Source organism: Lynx rufus, unplaced genomic scaffold (assembly GCF_022079265.1).
Source record: "Lynx rufus isolate CCGP_SWC_20201006 ecotype Redwood Valley unplaced genomic scaffold, mLynRuf1.p SCAF_16, whole genome shotgun sequence".
NCBI lineage: Eukaryota > Metazoa > Chordata > Mammalia > Carnivora > Felidae > Lynx > Lynx rufus.
Genome location: NW_025814830.1, coordinates 53,866,322 through 53,883,521, shown reverse-complemented (window position 1 = coordinate 53,883,521; position 17,200 = coordinate 53,866,322). Strand labels below are relative to the sequence as shown.

At 54.9% G+C, this 17,200-nt stretch overlaps 1 protein-coding gene across 2 annotated transcripts in view; it reads right to left on the bottom strand.

Annotated features, from left to right (window-relative positions):
* CRISPLD2 (cysteine rich secretory protein LCCL domain containing 2) overlaps positions 1–17,200 on the bottom strand; it is a 124,555-nt gene that overhangs the window by 76,135 nt on the left and 31,220 nt on the right. For both annotated transcript variants that reach the window (XR_006961922.1, XM_047078855.1), the window contains exons 8-14: positions 15,992–16,052; positions 13,077–13,143; positions 12,494–12,624; positions 10,724–10,767; positions 8,000–8,072; positions 6,114–6,189; positions 243–376 (exon numbers count right to left, since the gene is read on the bottom strand). Coding sequence is in view for 1 of the 2 variants with exons in the window: in XM_047078855.1 (XP_046934811.1) it covers positions 243–376; positions 6,114–6,189; positions 8,000–8,072; positions 10,724–10,767; positions 12,494–12,624; positions 13,077–13,143; positions 15,992–16,052 (586 nt within the window). In the remaining variant the exon portion in view is untranslated. The remainder of the gene's footprint in view (positions 1–242; positions 377–6,113; positions 6,190–7,999; positions 8,073–10,723; positions 10,768–12,493; positions 12,625–13,076; positions 13,144–15,991; positions 16,053–17,200) is intronic.

The window sequence follows — 17,200 nt, the reverse complement described above, 5'->3', positions numbered from 1 at the left end:
AATAACTATACTGTCACCTCGCTATAGAGGACCACCGCGTCACCACGATCTGCCCCGACTTGTTCCACGGGGGACGACGCACGCTCCTCCGTGCCCATAAAAAGTCCCACCGCGTCGCCCGGGTGCTTCTGAGCTTTCGTGAGAGAAAGAAGTTCTTGTTTTTAAAACAGAAAGGCAGAGAATTCTGGTGGGAATGCCCTGGGCTGGCCTTGGGTGTCGAGAGCCAGAAGACGCACCCCTACCTTTCAGACTGCACTCCGTTCCTGAGCGAGCCCACGTAGGCCTTCTTTTTGTCCACGGGCATCACATCCACGTAACCCCCGCTCTCGGGCCCGATGACTCCCGCGTGCACGGCCGTCTTACAGATGCTCGAAGTCTGGAAACACAGAAGAGCCGCGATCAACATCGAGAGTGTTGTGCTCGTGGGTGAGGCCCTAATGCCATCGGCCAGCACTTGGTGGCCTGGTTGGGGGTGGGGGAGGACGCTGATCAAGTTACGGCTAAGAAACAACCATCGCCTCCTTGATTCCCCCGGGGGTCTCTCCAGAGAGACTCGGCATCATTCATTCGTTCCTTCGTACGGCAAGTCTTTTCTGAGCACCTACTACATGCCAGGCACTGAGCTAGATGCAGAAAAGTTCCGCAGGGAAAATAAAGACTCTGCCTTCAGGGAGTTGAGGGAGACCGACAAGTAACAAATATGCAAAATAGCAACTCTGCCTCCGAAGGAAATAAAGCCAGATCGGGAGACAAAGTGGCTGGGTTTGGAAGGGCTCTTTTAGGAGAGTCAATCAGGGGTTCGACTGCTCTCGGTGTGGTACTTGAGCTCAGATTTGGACGGCAAAAAGGAGTCGGCCACAGCCTGGGAACAACTCTGGGCAGAGCCACCCAGGCAGAGGGAGCAGCTTGTGCAAAGACCCTGGGGCCTTTGCGTGACCTCGTCATGTCCAAGAAACAGAAAGAGGGCCGGGGAGGCCCAGACCCGGCATCTTCCACACCGGTCAGGTGGCTCGCACGTGTGGCCGGGGCCTCACCCACCTGTACCCAGATCCGTCTGTGGGGCGCACAGCCCCCCACCACGGTCAGCAGGGCGAACACGGACTCTGGGCTGACCGTGCCCCAGGCCCTGGCCGACCACCTTTGGCTCTTATCTCGTTTACGCTTCCAGTGAGACGCGTAACCGCCGCTATCCCCGTTTCACAGGCCGGGAAGTGTGGGTTTGGGGAGGTCCGAGAACTGGGCCAGGGCCACGCGGGCAGCTAGTGGCTCCGCAGAGATTCCAGCTGAGGCCTGGCGGAGCGCGAAGTCTGTGTTTCTGGGGTCCGCGGAGTCACGGCCTCCAGAGACGCCCACACCCCCATCCCCAGGGCCCGTGAGGACGTGACCTCACGTGTGGCCGAAGGCCCCCGCAGAGGTGACTAACTTAAGGGCCCTGTGCGGAGACGAGCCTGTGTTACCGATGGGTCCACAGTCATCACAAGGGTCCTCACGAGAGGGGAGGCAGGAGGGACAGAGCCAGGAGGCGGCGGCCCAAGCAGGGGCCGTGGGCGGCCTCTAGAAAGTGGGAAAGGCAAGAGAACCACAGGCGGCCCTGGAGCTTCCGGAAGGAACGAATTTCTGCTGGTGGCTTGACCCTGGAGAGACCAGTATCGGGCTCCTGACCTCCAGCCCGTAAGCATGTGTTGCTTTTAGGCCACGAAGTTATGCAGCTTCTAATCGCCCCCTGATAACAAAAAAGCTTCCACTGATGAGGCCCCTGAAGTGTGAGGATCTGCAAGCCTTCAGAAAAGAGAGTCAGCGGGAGATCGGCCCCAGGGACGTCTGAGAATGTTCGGCCAGGCTGACGGAGCCGCTCAGAGACAGAAAGTCAAACCATGCCCACGGGTCAGGGAGCTGACTCTGGTGCTGCCTTCGCTCGTGACCTAGTGACCTGGGGCCGTGGCCGTCACGGGGGCTTAGCCGGCAGACCCTGTGCGTGTTGAGAGCCGCCAGGGGGCCGGTGCGTTGTGCGATCGCGTGCGGTGCAGGGAGCGGAGGCGAGGCCGCTGCCGACCGTGTCCCAGCTCCGCAAACACCGCCAGGTGCCTGTCACCCGGCGGGAGGGTGGGTCTGGCCTTTGCTGCCTCCCAGGGCCCCCTGTCTGCACGGTGCCCGGGACCCAGCAATCACCTGTGAAGCGACTCGGGTCCCGACCGCTGGCCAACCGGGCCGGCACCTCCTCCGCGAAGAGGCAGGGCGGCCAAGAAGAATCCTGCATGGTCCTACTTTACGTGACGCGTCAGCAGGCGTCAAGTCCACAGACACAGCACGGGCAAAGGAAGCGTCTGCTGAGGTGCCCCTGGCCCGGGACAAGCAATCCGCCATCCAGCGGGTTCCTGACCCCAGACGTGAGTGGGCGGATCGAAAGGGGCTGTTTGGAAAACCCCCGTTCGAAATCCCACGCGGGGCCGCCACCCGGTCCTGTTCCGAACCTGCCGAGCCCCCTCCAGGCTGTGGGCCCCGGCCTCCAACCCCAGGCCCTTCCAGAGAGGCCGCTGGTTTTGCAGAGGAAAGTCGCTTCCCAGTGGCAGAGGCCGCCCCGCGCCCTGGAAAGCTAATACCGCGGCCGAAAGGGGGAGGGTCCCAGAGCCAGAGCGAACACCCGCACTAAGGCCCGGAGGACAGGACCGCATGTGGGCTGTGACTCAGTCGCTTGAGTTACTGAAAGGCAGTTGCAGTCCTGCGCGGCCCCATCTTTCCTCCATCAAGAGGCAAGCTGGGCGAGGTGGGCTCCAGGGGACCTGTGAGGCCCCAGAGTGTCGGGCAGAACTCTGGGGGCCTCTGGGGTCAGCAAGAACTTCCCTGACTCTAGCGCCCCGTGCGGGGAGACCCCTCGGGCTCAGGGAGGCCAGGACAGCTGGTCGCCCCGTCTGCACAAGGAAGCCTTCTTAATCCCCCTCCTGGGGAAAGGATCCGTCAGCCTCCAGTTCCCAGGAAGGGTTTGTGCCCCGCCAGGATTCTGAACCAGTGCGCCTGCCTCTGTCTCCGAGAGAGACGGGGGGGGGGGGGTCTTCCAAAACGCAACGATCAGTTTAGAGACCCCCTAAACGCACGGTCAGTGGAGCTGAGCTCGGCGAGTGAGTACCAACACGCTTACCGTTCTGACCGCCGGGCAGAGCTGGCCCGCCGCTCGCCACGCTGACCGAGTTTCCAGATGTGGGGCCCCAATCCCGCCTCCCGCAGTCCCAGCCCACGGAGGCACGTCCTCCAGGCTCAACGCTCCCAAGAGGCCATGCACGTTGCTTTTGTGCCCTCCGTGACGGCCCTTTGCCTCCCGGGCCCTGATTTCTGGACACCAGTTGTGACAACATCGGGCCCTCGGCCGGGAATGTGAGAACCTCACACCGACAGCCCGATCCTTCTCGACAGCCGAGTGGGGGTCATCGTGGGTAACATTTTGGAGCGTGCACCACACAGGCCCCGTTGTGTTTCACACGCAGAAATGGAGACGTCTCTCAATTATCCTCCGTGGGAGGTGTTACTCTCTCTTCACAGAGAGAGGCCCCGGGAGGTTAAACGATTTGCCCAGCAGCCCGCAGCTGGCCAACAGCAGAGCGGGGACCCACTCGGAGCCGGCAAGCGGGACGCTATTTTTCACGGGATAATAAGAGCCTGCAAGGGCTATCGTGGAGCTACTACGGGCTCCGGGGTTGAATGCGGGCCAGAAGCATCAGCATCATCTGGGAACTTACTCAAAATGCAGATTCTCTGGCTCTCCACCAGATTCGGAGTCAGAAACGCTGGGGTAGGGCCCGGAAGTCTGTTTGCACAAGCCCTCCGGGGAATTCTGATGCGTGCGTGCCCAAGTGTGAGAAGGAGGGAGCCACGGAGGGAGACGGGGAGAAGAGATAAGAAACTGAGGTCCAGGGTGGGGGAAAGGCTTGCCCGCCATCTCACAACCGAGTCGTAAACTCGCACCTTGACCCGGACTGTGCTCTTTGGGCTACACCCCGATGTCTCTCCTGCCTGCAGCTCACCACAAAGTGAGGCGAGCAGGCGGAAACGGCGGCACTGTGAGGCCCTTCGAAGATCTGGAGACAACTCTCCCAAAATAAGTCTCTTAGCTAAACAGACATTTTCCAAAAAGGCATCATCATTTCCCAGAATACAGAGTGACCTAGAAACCGAGGCCAACAAAGAACCTCTAAAATGGGACGGAGCTTGCTTTCTTCTCTCCTTACTCGGCCAACCTCCTCTCCCCGTCTCCCCACCCCGTTCCTCCCTTTTCCCCTTTTTTCTTTCCTTCTTTTAGTTTCTGAACAGCTTAACATTGAAACATCAACTAACGCCACACCGTCACTTACTTATTCCTTCAACAAACATTCACCGAACAATCATTTATGTGCCGAGCTCCGTTTGGAGCACTGTGGTTGTTCCAAAACCTCAAAAACCTAGTGAACAAGGCAAACACTCCATAGGGCTCTTCACCCACGTGCCTGTTCACATCAGTGTAATTATGAGTGCAGGTGCATTCAAGCAAGGCACAAGAGGGTGGGGAAAGGACAGAACCTGGAGCAAGACCTTCCTGGCAACTCACCTTGGCCTGTGTCAGCTGTGTGATTTAGGGACAGCCTAAAGCTGTTCTGTAAGATGGGGACACCTAAGCCTGTAAGCCTGTAAGATGGGGACACCAATACTTAGAAATGGTGTTTTTAAAGCACCTAAAACAACAAAAGATAGCTTTATAGTGTTAATTTCCATCAAGTTCTCCTTGCAGTTCTAACCTTCAAAAAACAACTTTATATGTTCAGCTGCTATGTTGTTTGGCGCATACAGATTTGATCTCATAAATCCGATCTTCATAAATTATACCTTTTGTGCCACCGTGCAATGAATTGTGGTGTCCCACTCAGTACGTTTAACCTTAAATTGCACTGTATCAGACAGCAATATTGTCGCTCCTGCTTCGTTGTTTCTCTGCATTTGGCTGGAATCACTTGGCCCTATCCCTTTACTTTTCAATCTTTTTAAAACCAAAGTCTCGGTCTTTTAATAGCAGACTTTGGCTCAAACATTCACTGTAACAATTGATACACATTATTTTACTCCTTCATTAAACTTTCAAAACTCAGTTTGGGCTTAATGGCTTCTGAGAAGAAAAAAAAAAACTCATTTGAAGAGGAAAGGACAAAAAGATAGGAAAAAAAAAAGGGTGAGCCATGAAGGTTGGTTTGACTTTACAGGACTTAGTGACCTCACACTTACAGGAATCTGGAACAAATCAGCAGGTGGAAGCAAAGACAATGGTCGTGGGCGGAGAGAACAATTAAAATGAAAATGGAAAAAAGTTGAGTAAAAACGTTAGCCGGGGATAAGCAACGCTGATCTAATCATGAGATTTTTAGATCTTGAAGATTCCTTGGACTAGAAAAATCCCAGCTGGCTCCTTCCACAGAGAGGTAAGCAACTTGGCAAGAAATCACACAGCCTGTTGGGCAAGGCTGTGACCACATTCCCATCTCTCGGGACGCCATGTCCCGCAACCCCGGGCAACTGGAGGGAACAGACTACGTTCTGGAGGATTCGCTAAGAAAACTCAGGCTGAGGCTTCCTTGCTAAAGTCAGTAAGGAAATACAGACGAACAGACTCCGGTGTGGTGAGAGTGGTCCTCAGCAAGTAGTAAATTAGTGTCATTTGTATTTCCTCCGGTGTTTTTAGCTAGGCGGGTACGTAGCCAAAAAGAAATACCGTGAGGAGAGTGGACCAGTTCTATTAATGCGTCAGGAGAGCCGGAAAGGTGTTAAATATCCGGAAATGAAGTTCGTGATACAGGAAAGCCGGCGCATTACAAATGCACATCAACGGGGAAGCAGGAGTCAATCGACCGAACTATGAGAACATGTGCGTAAGACGAGGTACGCCTGCATCTGTATTCGTGAACATACACAAGCGGAAGTAGTCGCTATGAACCGGGAAACGAGGGCAACGGTTGCGGAAAGAAATGCTGTGGTCTAAAGTCAGCTAGAGACACAGGAATGAGATCTCGGGTTTCTGGCATCCAGACTTTGGAACGTGATTTCTGAGGGCTTAGCGTGCTTCAAGAGGTGGTCCCGGAAAACAGCAGCATACTCACGTCTGCGTAGATGTTAGTTCCAAACACGGGAGCCCAGTAGGACGGCTCGTCTTTGCAGTGTGCCGGACAATGAACTCTGGAAAACAAGACACGTTTGTGCGATGGTCACGGCCAGCAGAAAACAGGTCCCGAGAAGCGGCTGGCCCTCCCTCTTGGAGCGTCAAGGTTTAACTACTTGGATGGGAAAGGAAACTACCACAGCGTGTACTCTCTGAGGAAAAAAATATATACCTCTCACACCCTAGCGGTGGTAAAGATATCTTCCCTCTTCTTAAATCGTGCGCACGGAATTTTAAAAGTCCGTACCAAAAGAGGCATGCAGAATCAAGGTGAAAGAAAATAAATATGTGAGAGATGGGAATATGGGCTTGTCGGAGGTCGTGCCTCCCATTCTCGGGGGTTGGCCAACTCATACCGGGAGTACATCACGGAGATTATACTCAATAGACTTTTTTAAAGGCCGTTTCCCTGCATGAGGGCGGAAAGGGCGGAGGGCCCTCACCTCAATGAGTCAGACTATTACAGAGAGGGGGCGCTGATAACCTGAGGCGGAAGAGGTTAGATCACCACTGTGTCAGTCAACCACATCCCTGCTGTGGGCCTAGAGGATTAGGAGAGCACCTCAAACTGGAAATGGGTGGGCCCCAGCTGGTGTGAGAGATTCAGACCAGGGAAAAGCATGAGCCCCACCTAAGAAAAGGGTTTTTTTCTGGCCTTTATCTACAACGGTATGCCATGTTGCTGGAACCCAACCCAGGGACCAGGAAACCAACATGGCGTCTGGAAGCCATCTGGCCCCAAGGCAGGCAGGATCGCGGGAGGCAAGAAAGGCAGACAAAGGGACTGGGAAGTTAAAACAGTCCTGCGGGAGGGAGGGGACAGGAGTGGACCGAGAGAATATGCGTGTGAGATTTTAAAAAAGAAAACAGAATGTGGGAACAAAAACTCTTTCTGACTTTCTCTAGAACGGCAGGCCAGAAACCTCTGTTTTCTATACTTGTACTGGGTCAAGCTTTTCTTTTTGTTCATTTGTTCTTTCCGAAATAACTTCCTTGTGCTTCTCTTTAATATTTGGGTTTACTATTGAATAGTTAATAAAAGGATGTGATCCTTGGAACATTCAAAGGGGATCAGCTTCGCGGCGGAGGGCCAGTGGGGGCCAGTGAGAGGGCCCCGAGGGGAGTGTGAACAGCAGAGGGGAGGAGTGGGGGCGTCCCCGTCCAGGGTGTGCCCCTCACCAGCAGCCTCCTGGGGCTCTTCCCTGCTCACACCTTGGGGGTCTCCACATGTTAGTTTTAAGGTCCGTCTCATGGAGGGAGAAGGGTTCACAGCTCCCGAGAGGACCTAACAGGTGCTTCAGAAGGAAGTGTTACCGGGAACCCATCGTTTTGTCACAAAGCATCACCCTCCAAAAATCAGCCAGAGAAGGTTTAGGCAGCGCACGTAAAACCTAAGTGTGGTCAAGGCACAGAACGGAAACCACCGTGAAGAAGGAACCACCGACGGGGGCGCCTGGGTGGCGCAGTCGGTTAAGCGTCCGACTTCAGCCAGGTCACGATCTCGCGGTCCGTGAGTTCGAGCCCCGCGTCGGGCTCTGGGCTGATGGCTCAGAGCCTGGAGCCTGTTTCCGATTCTGTGTCTCCCTCTCTCTCTCTGCCCCTCCCCCGTTCATGCTCTGTCTCTCTCTGTCCCAAAAATAAATAAACGTTGAAAAAAAAAATTAAAAAAAAAAAAAAGAAGGAACCACCGACATGCTCAGCAGCACGGGTGAGTCTCGAAAGCATTACGCAGAGTGAAAGAAGCCCCACGCGATGACCCCCGACGCAACATGACGCCGCCTTCTCTCGGCCCCTGTGTTGGCAAAACCAGACGCTAGACAGTCTCACCTTGGGCAGTGGGTCCCCGGCTTCTCGAACGGGCAGAGCTGAGCAACGGTGGTGTAACAGTCCAAGTCCTGCACTGGGGACAGGAACGCGACGGGAAACGGTCAGGTCGCTCGCAAGCCGGGGTCTCGGGCTACCCGCCTATGAAATGGGCTGCTGGACAACCGGGTCCAAGAGGCTCACTGGGCCTTCGGACAGAGGTGGGATGGGAAGCCCACAGGTGCCCGGCCCTAGCAATGCTGGCACCTCACCTCGGGCCCCTCAAGGGGTGAGAAGCCCGGTGGCCTGAGCGTGTCTACAGCACAAAGGTGTTACCACCCTCGATCGTTCCTCCGTCGGACCCACGATACCTTTCATTTGCTTCTATTTTGAAGCTGTTCACCTTCCTTCTCTTCACGGTAGGTATTATTCCAATTATACAGAGTTGGAAACAGAGACCCAAAGGCCAAGAGACAACCCTGGGTCTGCACGGGACACGGTGGGAGGCCAGGCTTCTGATTCCCAGTCTAGCGATCTTCAAGGTCACGTGGGTTTAAACAACAGAGGTAAAAAGGGGCTCTAATACTGCCCTCCTGTAGTCTCTGCGTGTCTTCAGCTAGTCTGGGGCTCGGCTAACTCTTCCGAAAGGGCCAGAGGGCAAATATTTAAATATTTCTGGCTTTGGGGGCCCGATGGACTGCGTTGCAACCACTCAACTCTGCTGTTATAGCAGAAACCAGCGACAGAGGACGTGTAAACGAATGGGCGTGGCTGTGTGCCAATAAAACTTTATTTACAAAGACAGAGGGCAGGCAGGATTCGCCCCTGAGGGTGGCAGATCGCCAACCCGTGGTCCCGCCTATCATTTGGGTGGGTCGGGGATCGATGTAGCAATCCAACAAAGGGGACTGGTTCACTACACCAGGGGCCGCCGTATCATGGCAGGCAGATGAGGTCATTAACACTGGGTTCATGGGGCGCCTGCGCGGCGCAGTCGGTTAAGCGTCCGACTACGGCTCAGGTCATGATCTCGCGGTCTGTGAGTTTGAGCCCCGCGTCAGGCTCTGGGCTGATGGCTCAGAGCCTGGAGCCTGGTTCGGATTCTGTGCCTCCCTCTCTCTCTGCCCCTCCCCCATTCATGCTCTGTCTCTCTCTCTGTCTCAAAAATAAATAAAAGCATTAAAAAAATAATTAAAATATTTTTTTTAATTGGGTTTAGAACACCATTTAAAGGCACAGAAGTATTATTTGAAGAGAAAAATCAGGTTACCAAACTTATGTAATTCTGTTTCTTTTTTTTTTTTTTTTAATTTTTTTTTTTTAACGTTTTTATTTATTTTTGAGACAGAGAGAGACAGAGCATGAAGGGGGGAGGGGCAGAGAGAGAAGGAGACACAGAATCGGAAGCAGGCTCCAGGCTCTGAGCCATCAGCCCAGAGCCCGACGCGGGGCTCGAACTCACGGACCGCGAGATCGTGACCTGGCTGAAGTCGGACGCTTAACCGACTGCGCCACCCAGGCGCCCCTGTAATTCTGTTTCAATTTTTCAAAGTGTATCAATGTATTACCAGGGCATATACTCGTAATCAGAGAGAAAACACCTTCAGAAGTATCCACCAAAACGTTCACAATGTTATCTGTAAGTGGCGGAGTCTGGTCAAATCCTTTTTTTTTTTTTTTTTTTTTAAGGCGCCTTTGTCTTTTTAAATTATCTGGAATGAATAGGCATTATTTTGTAATAAGGAGAAAAGCCGTTATGTGTTCTTATAAAGACATCTAATGAGATATTCTTGCATCCAGGGCCTGTGACAAGCCAAGAATCGCTTTCTCAAAGGAAGGGGTTGTCGGGCCAGCTTCCCGAGGAAGGTGCCAGGCGGGGCGCCCCTACATCTCGGCTCCCCTGAGACCGTCCCAGTCAAGCGCTCTTTCTGCACGACCAGAACCCAAGGCTCCGCTTGTGTCCGCAGGACGCCCCCCAGGGGTACGCCCTCCCCCGCCAAGTGAACGCACCGTAGACAGGATTATACAGCGAGGCCGGGGAGGGCACGGACGGGCCGCGTGCTTCCTCAAGTTTCCCCTCTGTCGTTCAGGGCAGACATTACTAATCTATCGAGGCCTGTTTTCTGAGGAGCCCAGAACAAGGCTGCAGAATCCTACTCAATACTCCACCCGCTATCACCAACCAACAGAAACAGACTCTCCGTCTACAACCTATCGGCTGCTCCAGACCCAGGCATTAGGCCTTCTGGGACATTCAGCTGGGAACCCCCGGGCCTGTGTCGCCCGTTTAGCGATTTAGGGCCGATGTCAGGTGCAGATACGTTTAGAAACTAGTTAAAGAATCAGCATTGTCAGGAACCTCTTTAAAAACCCTTTACGATGCTGAGGGCCGCAGCGTTAAGAGGCAGAATTCACATTAAGTCAACAGCTCAGGAGAATGACATCTCCAGGGAAACCCAAGATCACCTGCGTATTACGGTCACGTAAAAAAAAAAAAAAAAAAAAGACTGGCCAGGGGGCGCCTGGGGGAGCTCAGTCGGTTGAGCGTCCGACTTCGGCTCAGGTCATGATCTCGCGGTTCGTGGGTTCGAGCCCCACGTCGGGCTCTGTGCTGACCGCTCAGAGCCTGGAGCCCGCTTCGGATTCTGGGTCTCCCTCTCTCTTTCCACCCTTCCCCCCTCATACACCCCCTCTTTCTCAAAATAAACATTAGAAGTAAAATAAAATAAAAAAGACCGGCCAGCTTACCTTTTACTTTGGACACCATGAACGAGCTGGAAGGCTTGTACTTGCTAGAGAAGAAAACAGGAGGTTCAATGCAAACAGAATTGTTTCTAAAAGTGCAGCGTTGTTGAAACAAAGTCCCACGTTTGTTTCATTTCGGACTCAACTTTGGGTTTCCCTACCCGTTTCCCATCAGCTTGAAAGCCCTTAGAACATTCTCGAGGGGGGTGTGTCAACCTACTTCATGCCAAGAGCCCCTCTGGCCTGCTGGTGTCCCGCTCGGAATAGTGACTTCAAGATGCACACCATAAACTTAAAAGGTTAACGGGAAGTCAGTTATTGGTGGGATCACCACCAAAGCATCAAAAGGAATGTGTGGGGCCCCTGGGTGGCTTGGCCGCCTGAGCCTCGACTTCAGTTCAGGTCATGATCTCGGGGTCTGTGGGTTCAACCCCTGCATCTGGCTCGCTTGCGGTCAGCAGGAAGCCCGCGTGGGATCCTCTGTCCCCCACTCTCTCTCTCTGCCCCTCCCCTGCTCACGCTCTCCCTCAAAAATGAATAAACATGGGGAAAAAAAAGGAATCTGCCTTTGGGTAAGAGCTGCGCTTCCTTGCGAATGCACTCGAAGCAGAAACTGTCTTCCAACCACCGTCTTTCCGGGGTCGTGACGGCAGACGTTTGCAGACGCCTCACCCCTACTCCCGTTGGGGACCAACACTCCGCCAGCAGGAAATAACTATGTTTCAATTAGAGGTTGGAGAAAATAAAGCTTCCGTTCGCTTTGTGTCGAGGTTGGCAGACTCCCTGGGACGCAAAGAACTGCCCTCCAGACGCAAAGCTGGCCGCCGGGAGGGCCCCGACGCGGCTCCGGGACAAGCGGTGCGGGCCACGCGGGGCCCGGACCCGGCCGGCCCACGGCGCCCTCGGTGCCCCCGCTGAGCCTGGCGCGGTGGCCGGCGTTAGGTCACCGGGCCTCCGCGGACGCATTCTCTGCTTCTGTTTAGACATTCTCACTCTCGTGGTGACGTGGCCCCTGAGACCCCAGCTAAGGCGAAGAGGGAAACTTGCGAGCCCTCTTGAAGAACCAGACCTTTCAAAGGGGAATGACTCATGCGGTTTTTGAAATGTTCTGCGTGGAACCCCCTGGAACACACACAGGCGCTTTGGCCGCTGTGACCCTGGCTGCAGAGGTGGGACGGGTCCTGACGCAGGGAGGCTCTCTTGATGCGAGGCACCGTGGCCCAGGGACGCAGGGAGCTGGGGCAGGGGCCCCGGTGTCCCTGCTGGGCCAGGCTCTAGGTGTCCTGGATGGGGGGAGGGGACTCCCGGGCGCGAGGGGCCTTTCCAGGGGCGACAGATCTTTCCTAGCGACTGTGGGAAAAACTGGCTGCCTGCACCCGTGTGGACCAGCCAGGTCCTAGCATGGCCCTCTTTCCCCAGCGAGACGCCGTCACCCAGAAGGGATGAAGACACCCGCCCAAGGTCACAGAGCAGGGGCGGGGGCACCAGGTCTGTCAAGAGTCAGCCTCTAAACCCAAGGATGGGAGGAAAAGCAGGAGTTGAAACTCAGCCGAATTAAACACTTAAACACACGCCCAGAAAAACCCACGCGGGTGAGAGGTGGTGAAACGCCTACGGGGTGATGTCTGAGCTACGGCGTTCAAGTTCACCGTGACAGTTTGTTTCCCTGCTTCTTCATATCTTTCGGTACTTTTCAAAATTTCGACAATACTTTCATAACCAGGAAAAAAAAAAAAAAGAAAAGCTAAGGAATCCTGAGCACGGGACAGTTACCTCAAAGACTCCACGCCGTTTCTCTCAGACCTGACGAAGAAGGGGACCTTCCCGTTCCTGGTGACGTCCACCAGGCCACCTTTGGCGTCCAGGATCCCGTAGTGAATGGCGGCCCGGCATATGCTGGACGACTGGGGGCGGGAAGGGAGACGGCAAGTACGTCTGAATTCACCTTTGTCCAGTCTGCTTTGGAGATGCCCAAGGTTTTGCCCCCAAGCCACAAAAAGCCAAAACGCCGGGCCAACGCTCACCCCGCTTCTAACTCCCGCCTTTCCCCAGAACACGTCTTTGTTCCTGGGTTGCTTATCTGAGAAAACCCATCCGAGGTGCTTTACAAACTAAGAACGGTGACAAATGGCCCTTTCTCCCCACGCAGTGAGGCATATTAACGCTCGGTCTAACATGGAGACTGACCTTCACGAGGGTCCACCCCGGGTCCCAAAAGTGGCTTTACTAGTCTGTGAGCCCGGAGACAGGCGCACATCAGCTCTGGGATGGAGGGGGTGGAAGGAAAAAAATCGCCTCGGGCCAAAACCAGCAACCTCCGTTCCAAACGCGCTGGGAGTCCACACGGGCCACTTACGCTTTCGTAAAAGAGAGTTCCGAACACCTGCGCTTTGCTGCTCAGACAGCCCGCTGGGCACTGGTACCTGATGGAGAAGAAAGCAAATGATTCCCACAGGTGAACGTGTGTGGATGAAATCCCACCAGGAATTCATCGGGGTTCTTCTCCTCTGGAACTTCTATTACGGACACCAGGGAGAAGCAGACTCAGGGGTTTTCAAGGGAGTCACGGGAGACCCAGGTGAAGTTCATAGTCACGGGAACACCATTGTGGATTCAATTTGACCTCGTTTTCATGTGTTTAACATTCATGTTATAGGGAGGGGGTGCCTGGGTGGCTCAGTCCATTCAGCGTCCGACTTCAGCTCAGGTCGGGATCTCACGGTTCGTGGGTTCGAGCCCCGCGTCGGACTCTGTGCCGACGGCTCGGAGCCTGGAGCCTGCTTCCCATTCTGTGTCTCCCTCTCTCTCTGCCCCTGCCCCGCTCACACTCTCTCTCTCAAAAATAAACATTAGAAAAAATAATAAAAAGATTCATGTCAAAGGCAGAGACGCCAACTGATGGACAATTCACGGAAGAAAACCAAGCGGTTTCAAAGGCACCAAAACAAAAATCCTCAAACATCAGTCATCATAGAAGGCGCAAATGGAAAGGACAAGCCTCTTTCTAGGTGTCAGATTCCAAGGGTTTTTTTTTTCTTTTTAGATAGGATAAAATTCAACGATGGTGTTCTTGCCCAGGAAAATGCACCTTTCCAGAAAGCCTTAAAAATGCCTATCCTTCAATTCTTAAGTTTTCCTTGTAAGCGCGTAGCCCAGGCCAGAAGTCGGAAAGTCAGGCCCACGTACTGCACCAAAGGTCTGGAATCGTTGAAAGACCAGGAAGAAGCCAGCACCGTCGGAGGGACGGCCTAACACATTTTTGTGCGGTCGTACGTTAGGGTATGATGCATCCGCGAGAAATGAGGGTTTTGGAAAACATGTGACTTCGGAAAATCTTAAATGAAAACAGTAGCACATGAGGGGCGTTAGCTGTGGGAGCCTCCCGGTGCCCAGAAAAAAGGCCGGAAGGGAAGCTACATCAAATCTCTACGGATATCGCGGAAAGGCGGGGCATCTTTAGTTTTTTTCTCTAAACTCTGGTGCTGGTGGTGTTTTCCTGAATTACTGACGATACACGTGAATACTTTTTAAAGTCGGGGGAGGTGGGGGGAGGCCCGGTCAATACTATGATTGTAAAAGCACCGTGGACAGAAAACTGATGAGCCAGGGGATGGGCTGACTTCCAGGAGGCGAACCGTGGACGCTCCTGTGTTTGCAGGTGGGGGGAGTCGTAACTCCTGATCAGAGGCCTCTAGTGGCCTTCGTGTGGCCGGACCCCTGCCTTCTCCCTGCTTGCAGAGGGTCCCATCGACCCCCGACTCTGGAACGTTCTCGAGGCTATCTGACGGATGTTCTCCAACCTCGTCATTTTTTCCCACTGATGACTCTGGCATGATGTTTTCCTCACGAGCTCGCGGTACAGAAAAGCACGTCACCGCAAAGGGACTACGCTACGCGGTACAGAAAAGCACGTCACCCCAGGGCCACGCAAATGTGCCCTCACGCCGTGCCCGGGTCATTCTGGCACCCGTGGTTGCCGCATTTGCTCATCTACCGACGACCCGACTGCTTTGACGTTTTCGGCACCTGCTGGCCCTCGAGCCACCCTGCCCTGGGATGCCCCGGGGCCACTTCCTAATGCTCCTGCCAAAGCCCGAGCGAAGCCTCCTCCTGGCACACCGAATTCCGAGTCGCCAGGGTTCGAGGCAGGATCTGCTACCTTCTCATTTTGGTGTGCGCACTAAACAGCACGATTCGCGTTCAGGGGAACGGTCGCCGGGAGCCACAGGCGGACGAGGCGGGTGGGCTCCACCACCGACACGGGCTTCCAGCCACGAGCCTGGGGTTGCGCGTGACCCCGCGGCACGTGGTGGCCGCTTGCCGCCTCGCCAGACCCAAGCCCGGCCTTCCTGGCAATCGTTCCTCAGCGTCTGAGTGCGCAACACGAAGTGAGCCCATCAGCCGGACGGATTCATTCAACTGCCGGGGAACATCCTGGTGGCTCTGACTCCAGCGGGGACTCGGGTTCACAGCCGTGCAGCTGGATCTGCCCGCGGCCAACAGCGCCGGCTCACACATGTCCTCCCACGGCCCCCGCCCGCCCCTGCTCTGCACGGGACCCGGGCCACCCCGCGACCCCCTTCGCGCAGCAGGTGGAACGGAGCCCCGGCCATGCACGAGCTCCGTGTCTACGGCGCATCTGCTCCTGGCACATCCACAGCCTGGGGATTCTCTTTGGACCAAGGACCCAGAGCATCCGTCACTCGGGCCCGTCCTCCCCACGAGACGTGAAACACTTCACTGGAATATTCGTCCAGGTGAGAGGACACCCGGTGGGAGCCTGGGCCAGCTCCCTGGTCAAAGGCTATCAACCGGGACCGATTTTAGCCCTCAGGGAACGTGGGGCAGTTTCTGGGGCCATTTTTAGGCATCCCAGTCGGGGGTGGGGGTGCTCCCGGCAGCCAGGGGGGTGAGGCCAGGGTGCTGCTCGACGCCCTCCAGTGCACAGAACAGCCCCGCCCCAGAGAATGATCTGGCCCTCAACGTCAGGAGTGCCGAGGCCGAGAAGCTCGGGTCTAGGCACTAAACGGTGGCAGTCAGAGGGAGCTCTGAGCCGGTCTAGCCTATGACAGGGAACGAGCCCGCCTAGCATCCCGCTCGACCCGGCACAACCGTTGTGCCAAGAGTAGAGGAGGGCATTTTCCCCCGAGTCTCTACCCGGCTCGGCCCGGCTGGCCGGCAACGCACTGATCACGACGTGGCCCGTGACCGCGGCACACGCTTCGGAGGGGGTGCAGGCGTCGGCCAGAGAGGGGTGCGGCCGGGCCTTACCTGTTGCACGTGGACCCTTTGCACTTGTCCTTCATCTTGGTGTCACAGCCGACAACTTGGGCTAGGAGAGAAGTGCGGAAATACACGTCACAGAAGCAGGGGGATCGGTCTGAGTTAACAGACACCACCCCCCACTCCGAAGAACTTTCTGGAACACTCTGGCGTCCGTGCCACAACCTGAGCAGGAGCAGTGCCCACTGGCTGCATGCTTCAGCTGTGAGGTTCCAATCCCCGACCTGCCCCTTTATTTTTTTTTTAAATTTTTTTTTTCAATGTTTTTTATTTATTTTGGGACAGAGAGAGACAGAGCATGAACGGGGGAGGGGCAGAGAGAGAGGGAGACACAGAATCGGAAACAGGCTCCAGGCTCTGAGCCATCAGCCCAGAGCCTGACGCGGGGCTTGAACTCCCGGACCGCGAGATCGTGACCTGGCTGAAGTCGGACGCTTAACCGACTGCGCCACCCAGGCGCCCCCCAACCTGCCCCTTTAGAGAAGCAGTGTGACCTTGGATATGTTCCTTCCCCTCCGTGAGGGTGTGTCCGCATACGGATAGTGGGGATAGGACCTTGGGTGCTGTTCTGTCAGCGTTAACTGAGAACGTGCATGTGGCTTTGGAGGGGGGGCCTGATACACACCAAGTGCCCTGAAGCCCCAGAAGGTTCTGGAGGGTGGGACTTACAGGCCTTCTCCAGCCAAGACAACTTCTGTCGAGCATTACTTTCTTGTCTGTCTTACAGGGACACGTCAGAATCCTGGCGTGGGGTCAGAGTGTGTCAAAAAGACTTATTATTTGGGCGCCCGGGTGGCTCAGTCGGTTAAACATCTGACTCTTGATTTCGGCTCAGGTCACGATCTCACGGTTTGTGAGTTTCGAGCCCCATGTCAGGCCCTGCGCTGGCAGCGTGGAGTCTGCTTGGGATTCTGTCTCTCCCTTTCTTCCTGCCCCTCTCCTGGTCTCACGCTCTTTCTCTCTCTCTCTCTCAAAAGCGGATAAACATTTTAAAAAAATTTTGTTTCTTGATTTGTCTCTCTTATTTAAAACAAAAAAAGACATTTATTTTGTAATGTTAAATTATCATTTTCTTAATGGAACCGGCTTAGGGGGAAGCAGAGAACCATGAGTGGACGGCCCAGGCCTGTGTTGTGCTCATGAGAAAACACCCCTCCAGAGCCCCGAACCTTCAGGAAAGGCGCTACCTTGGGGAAA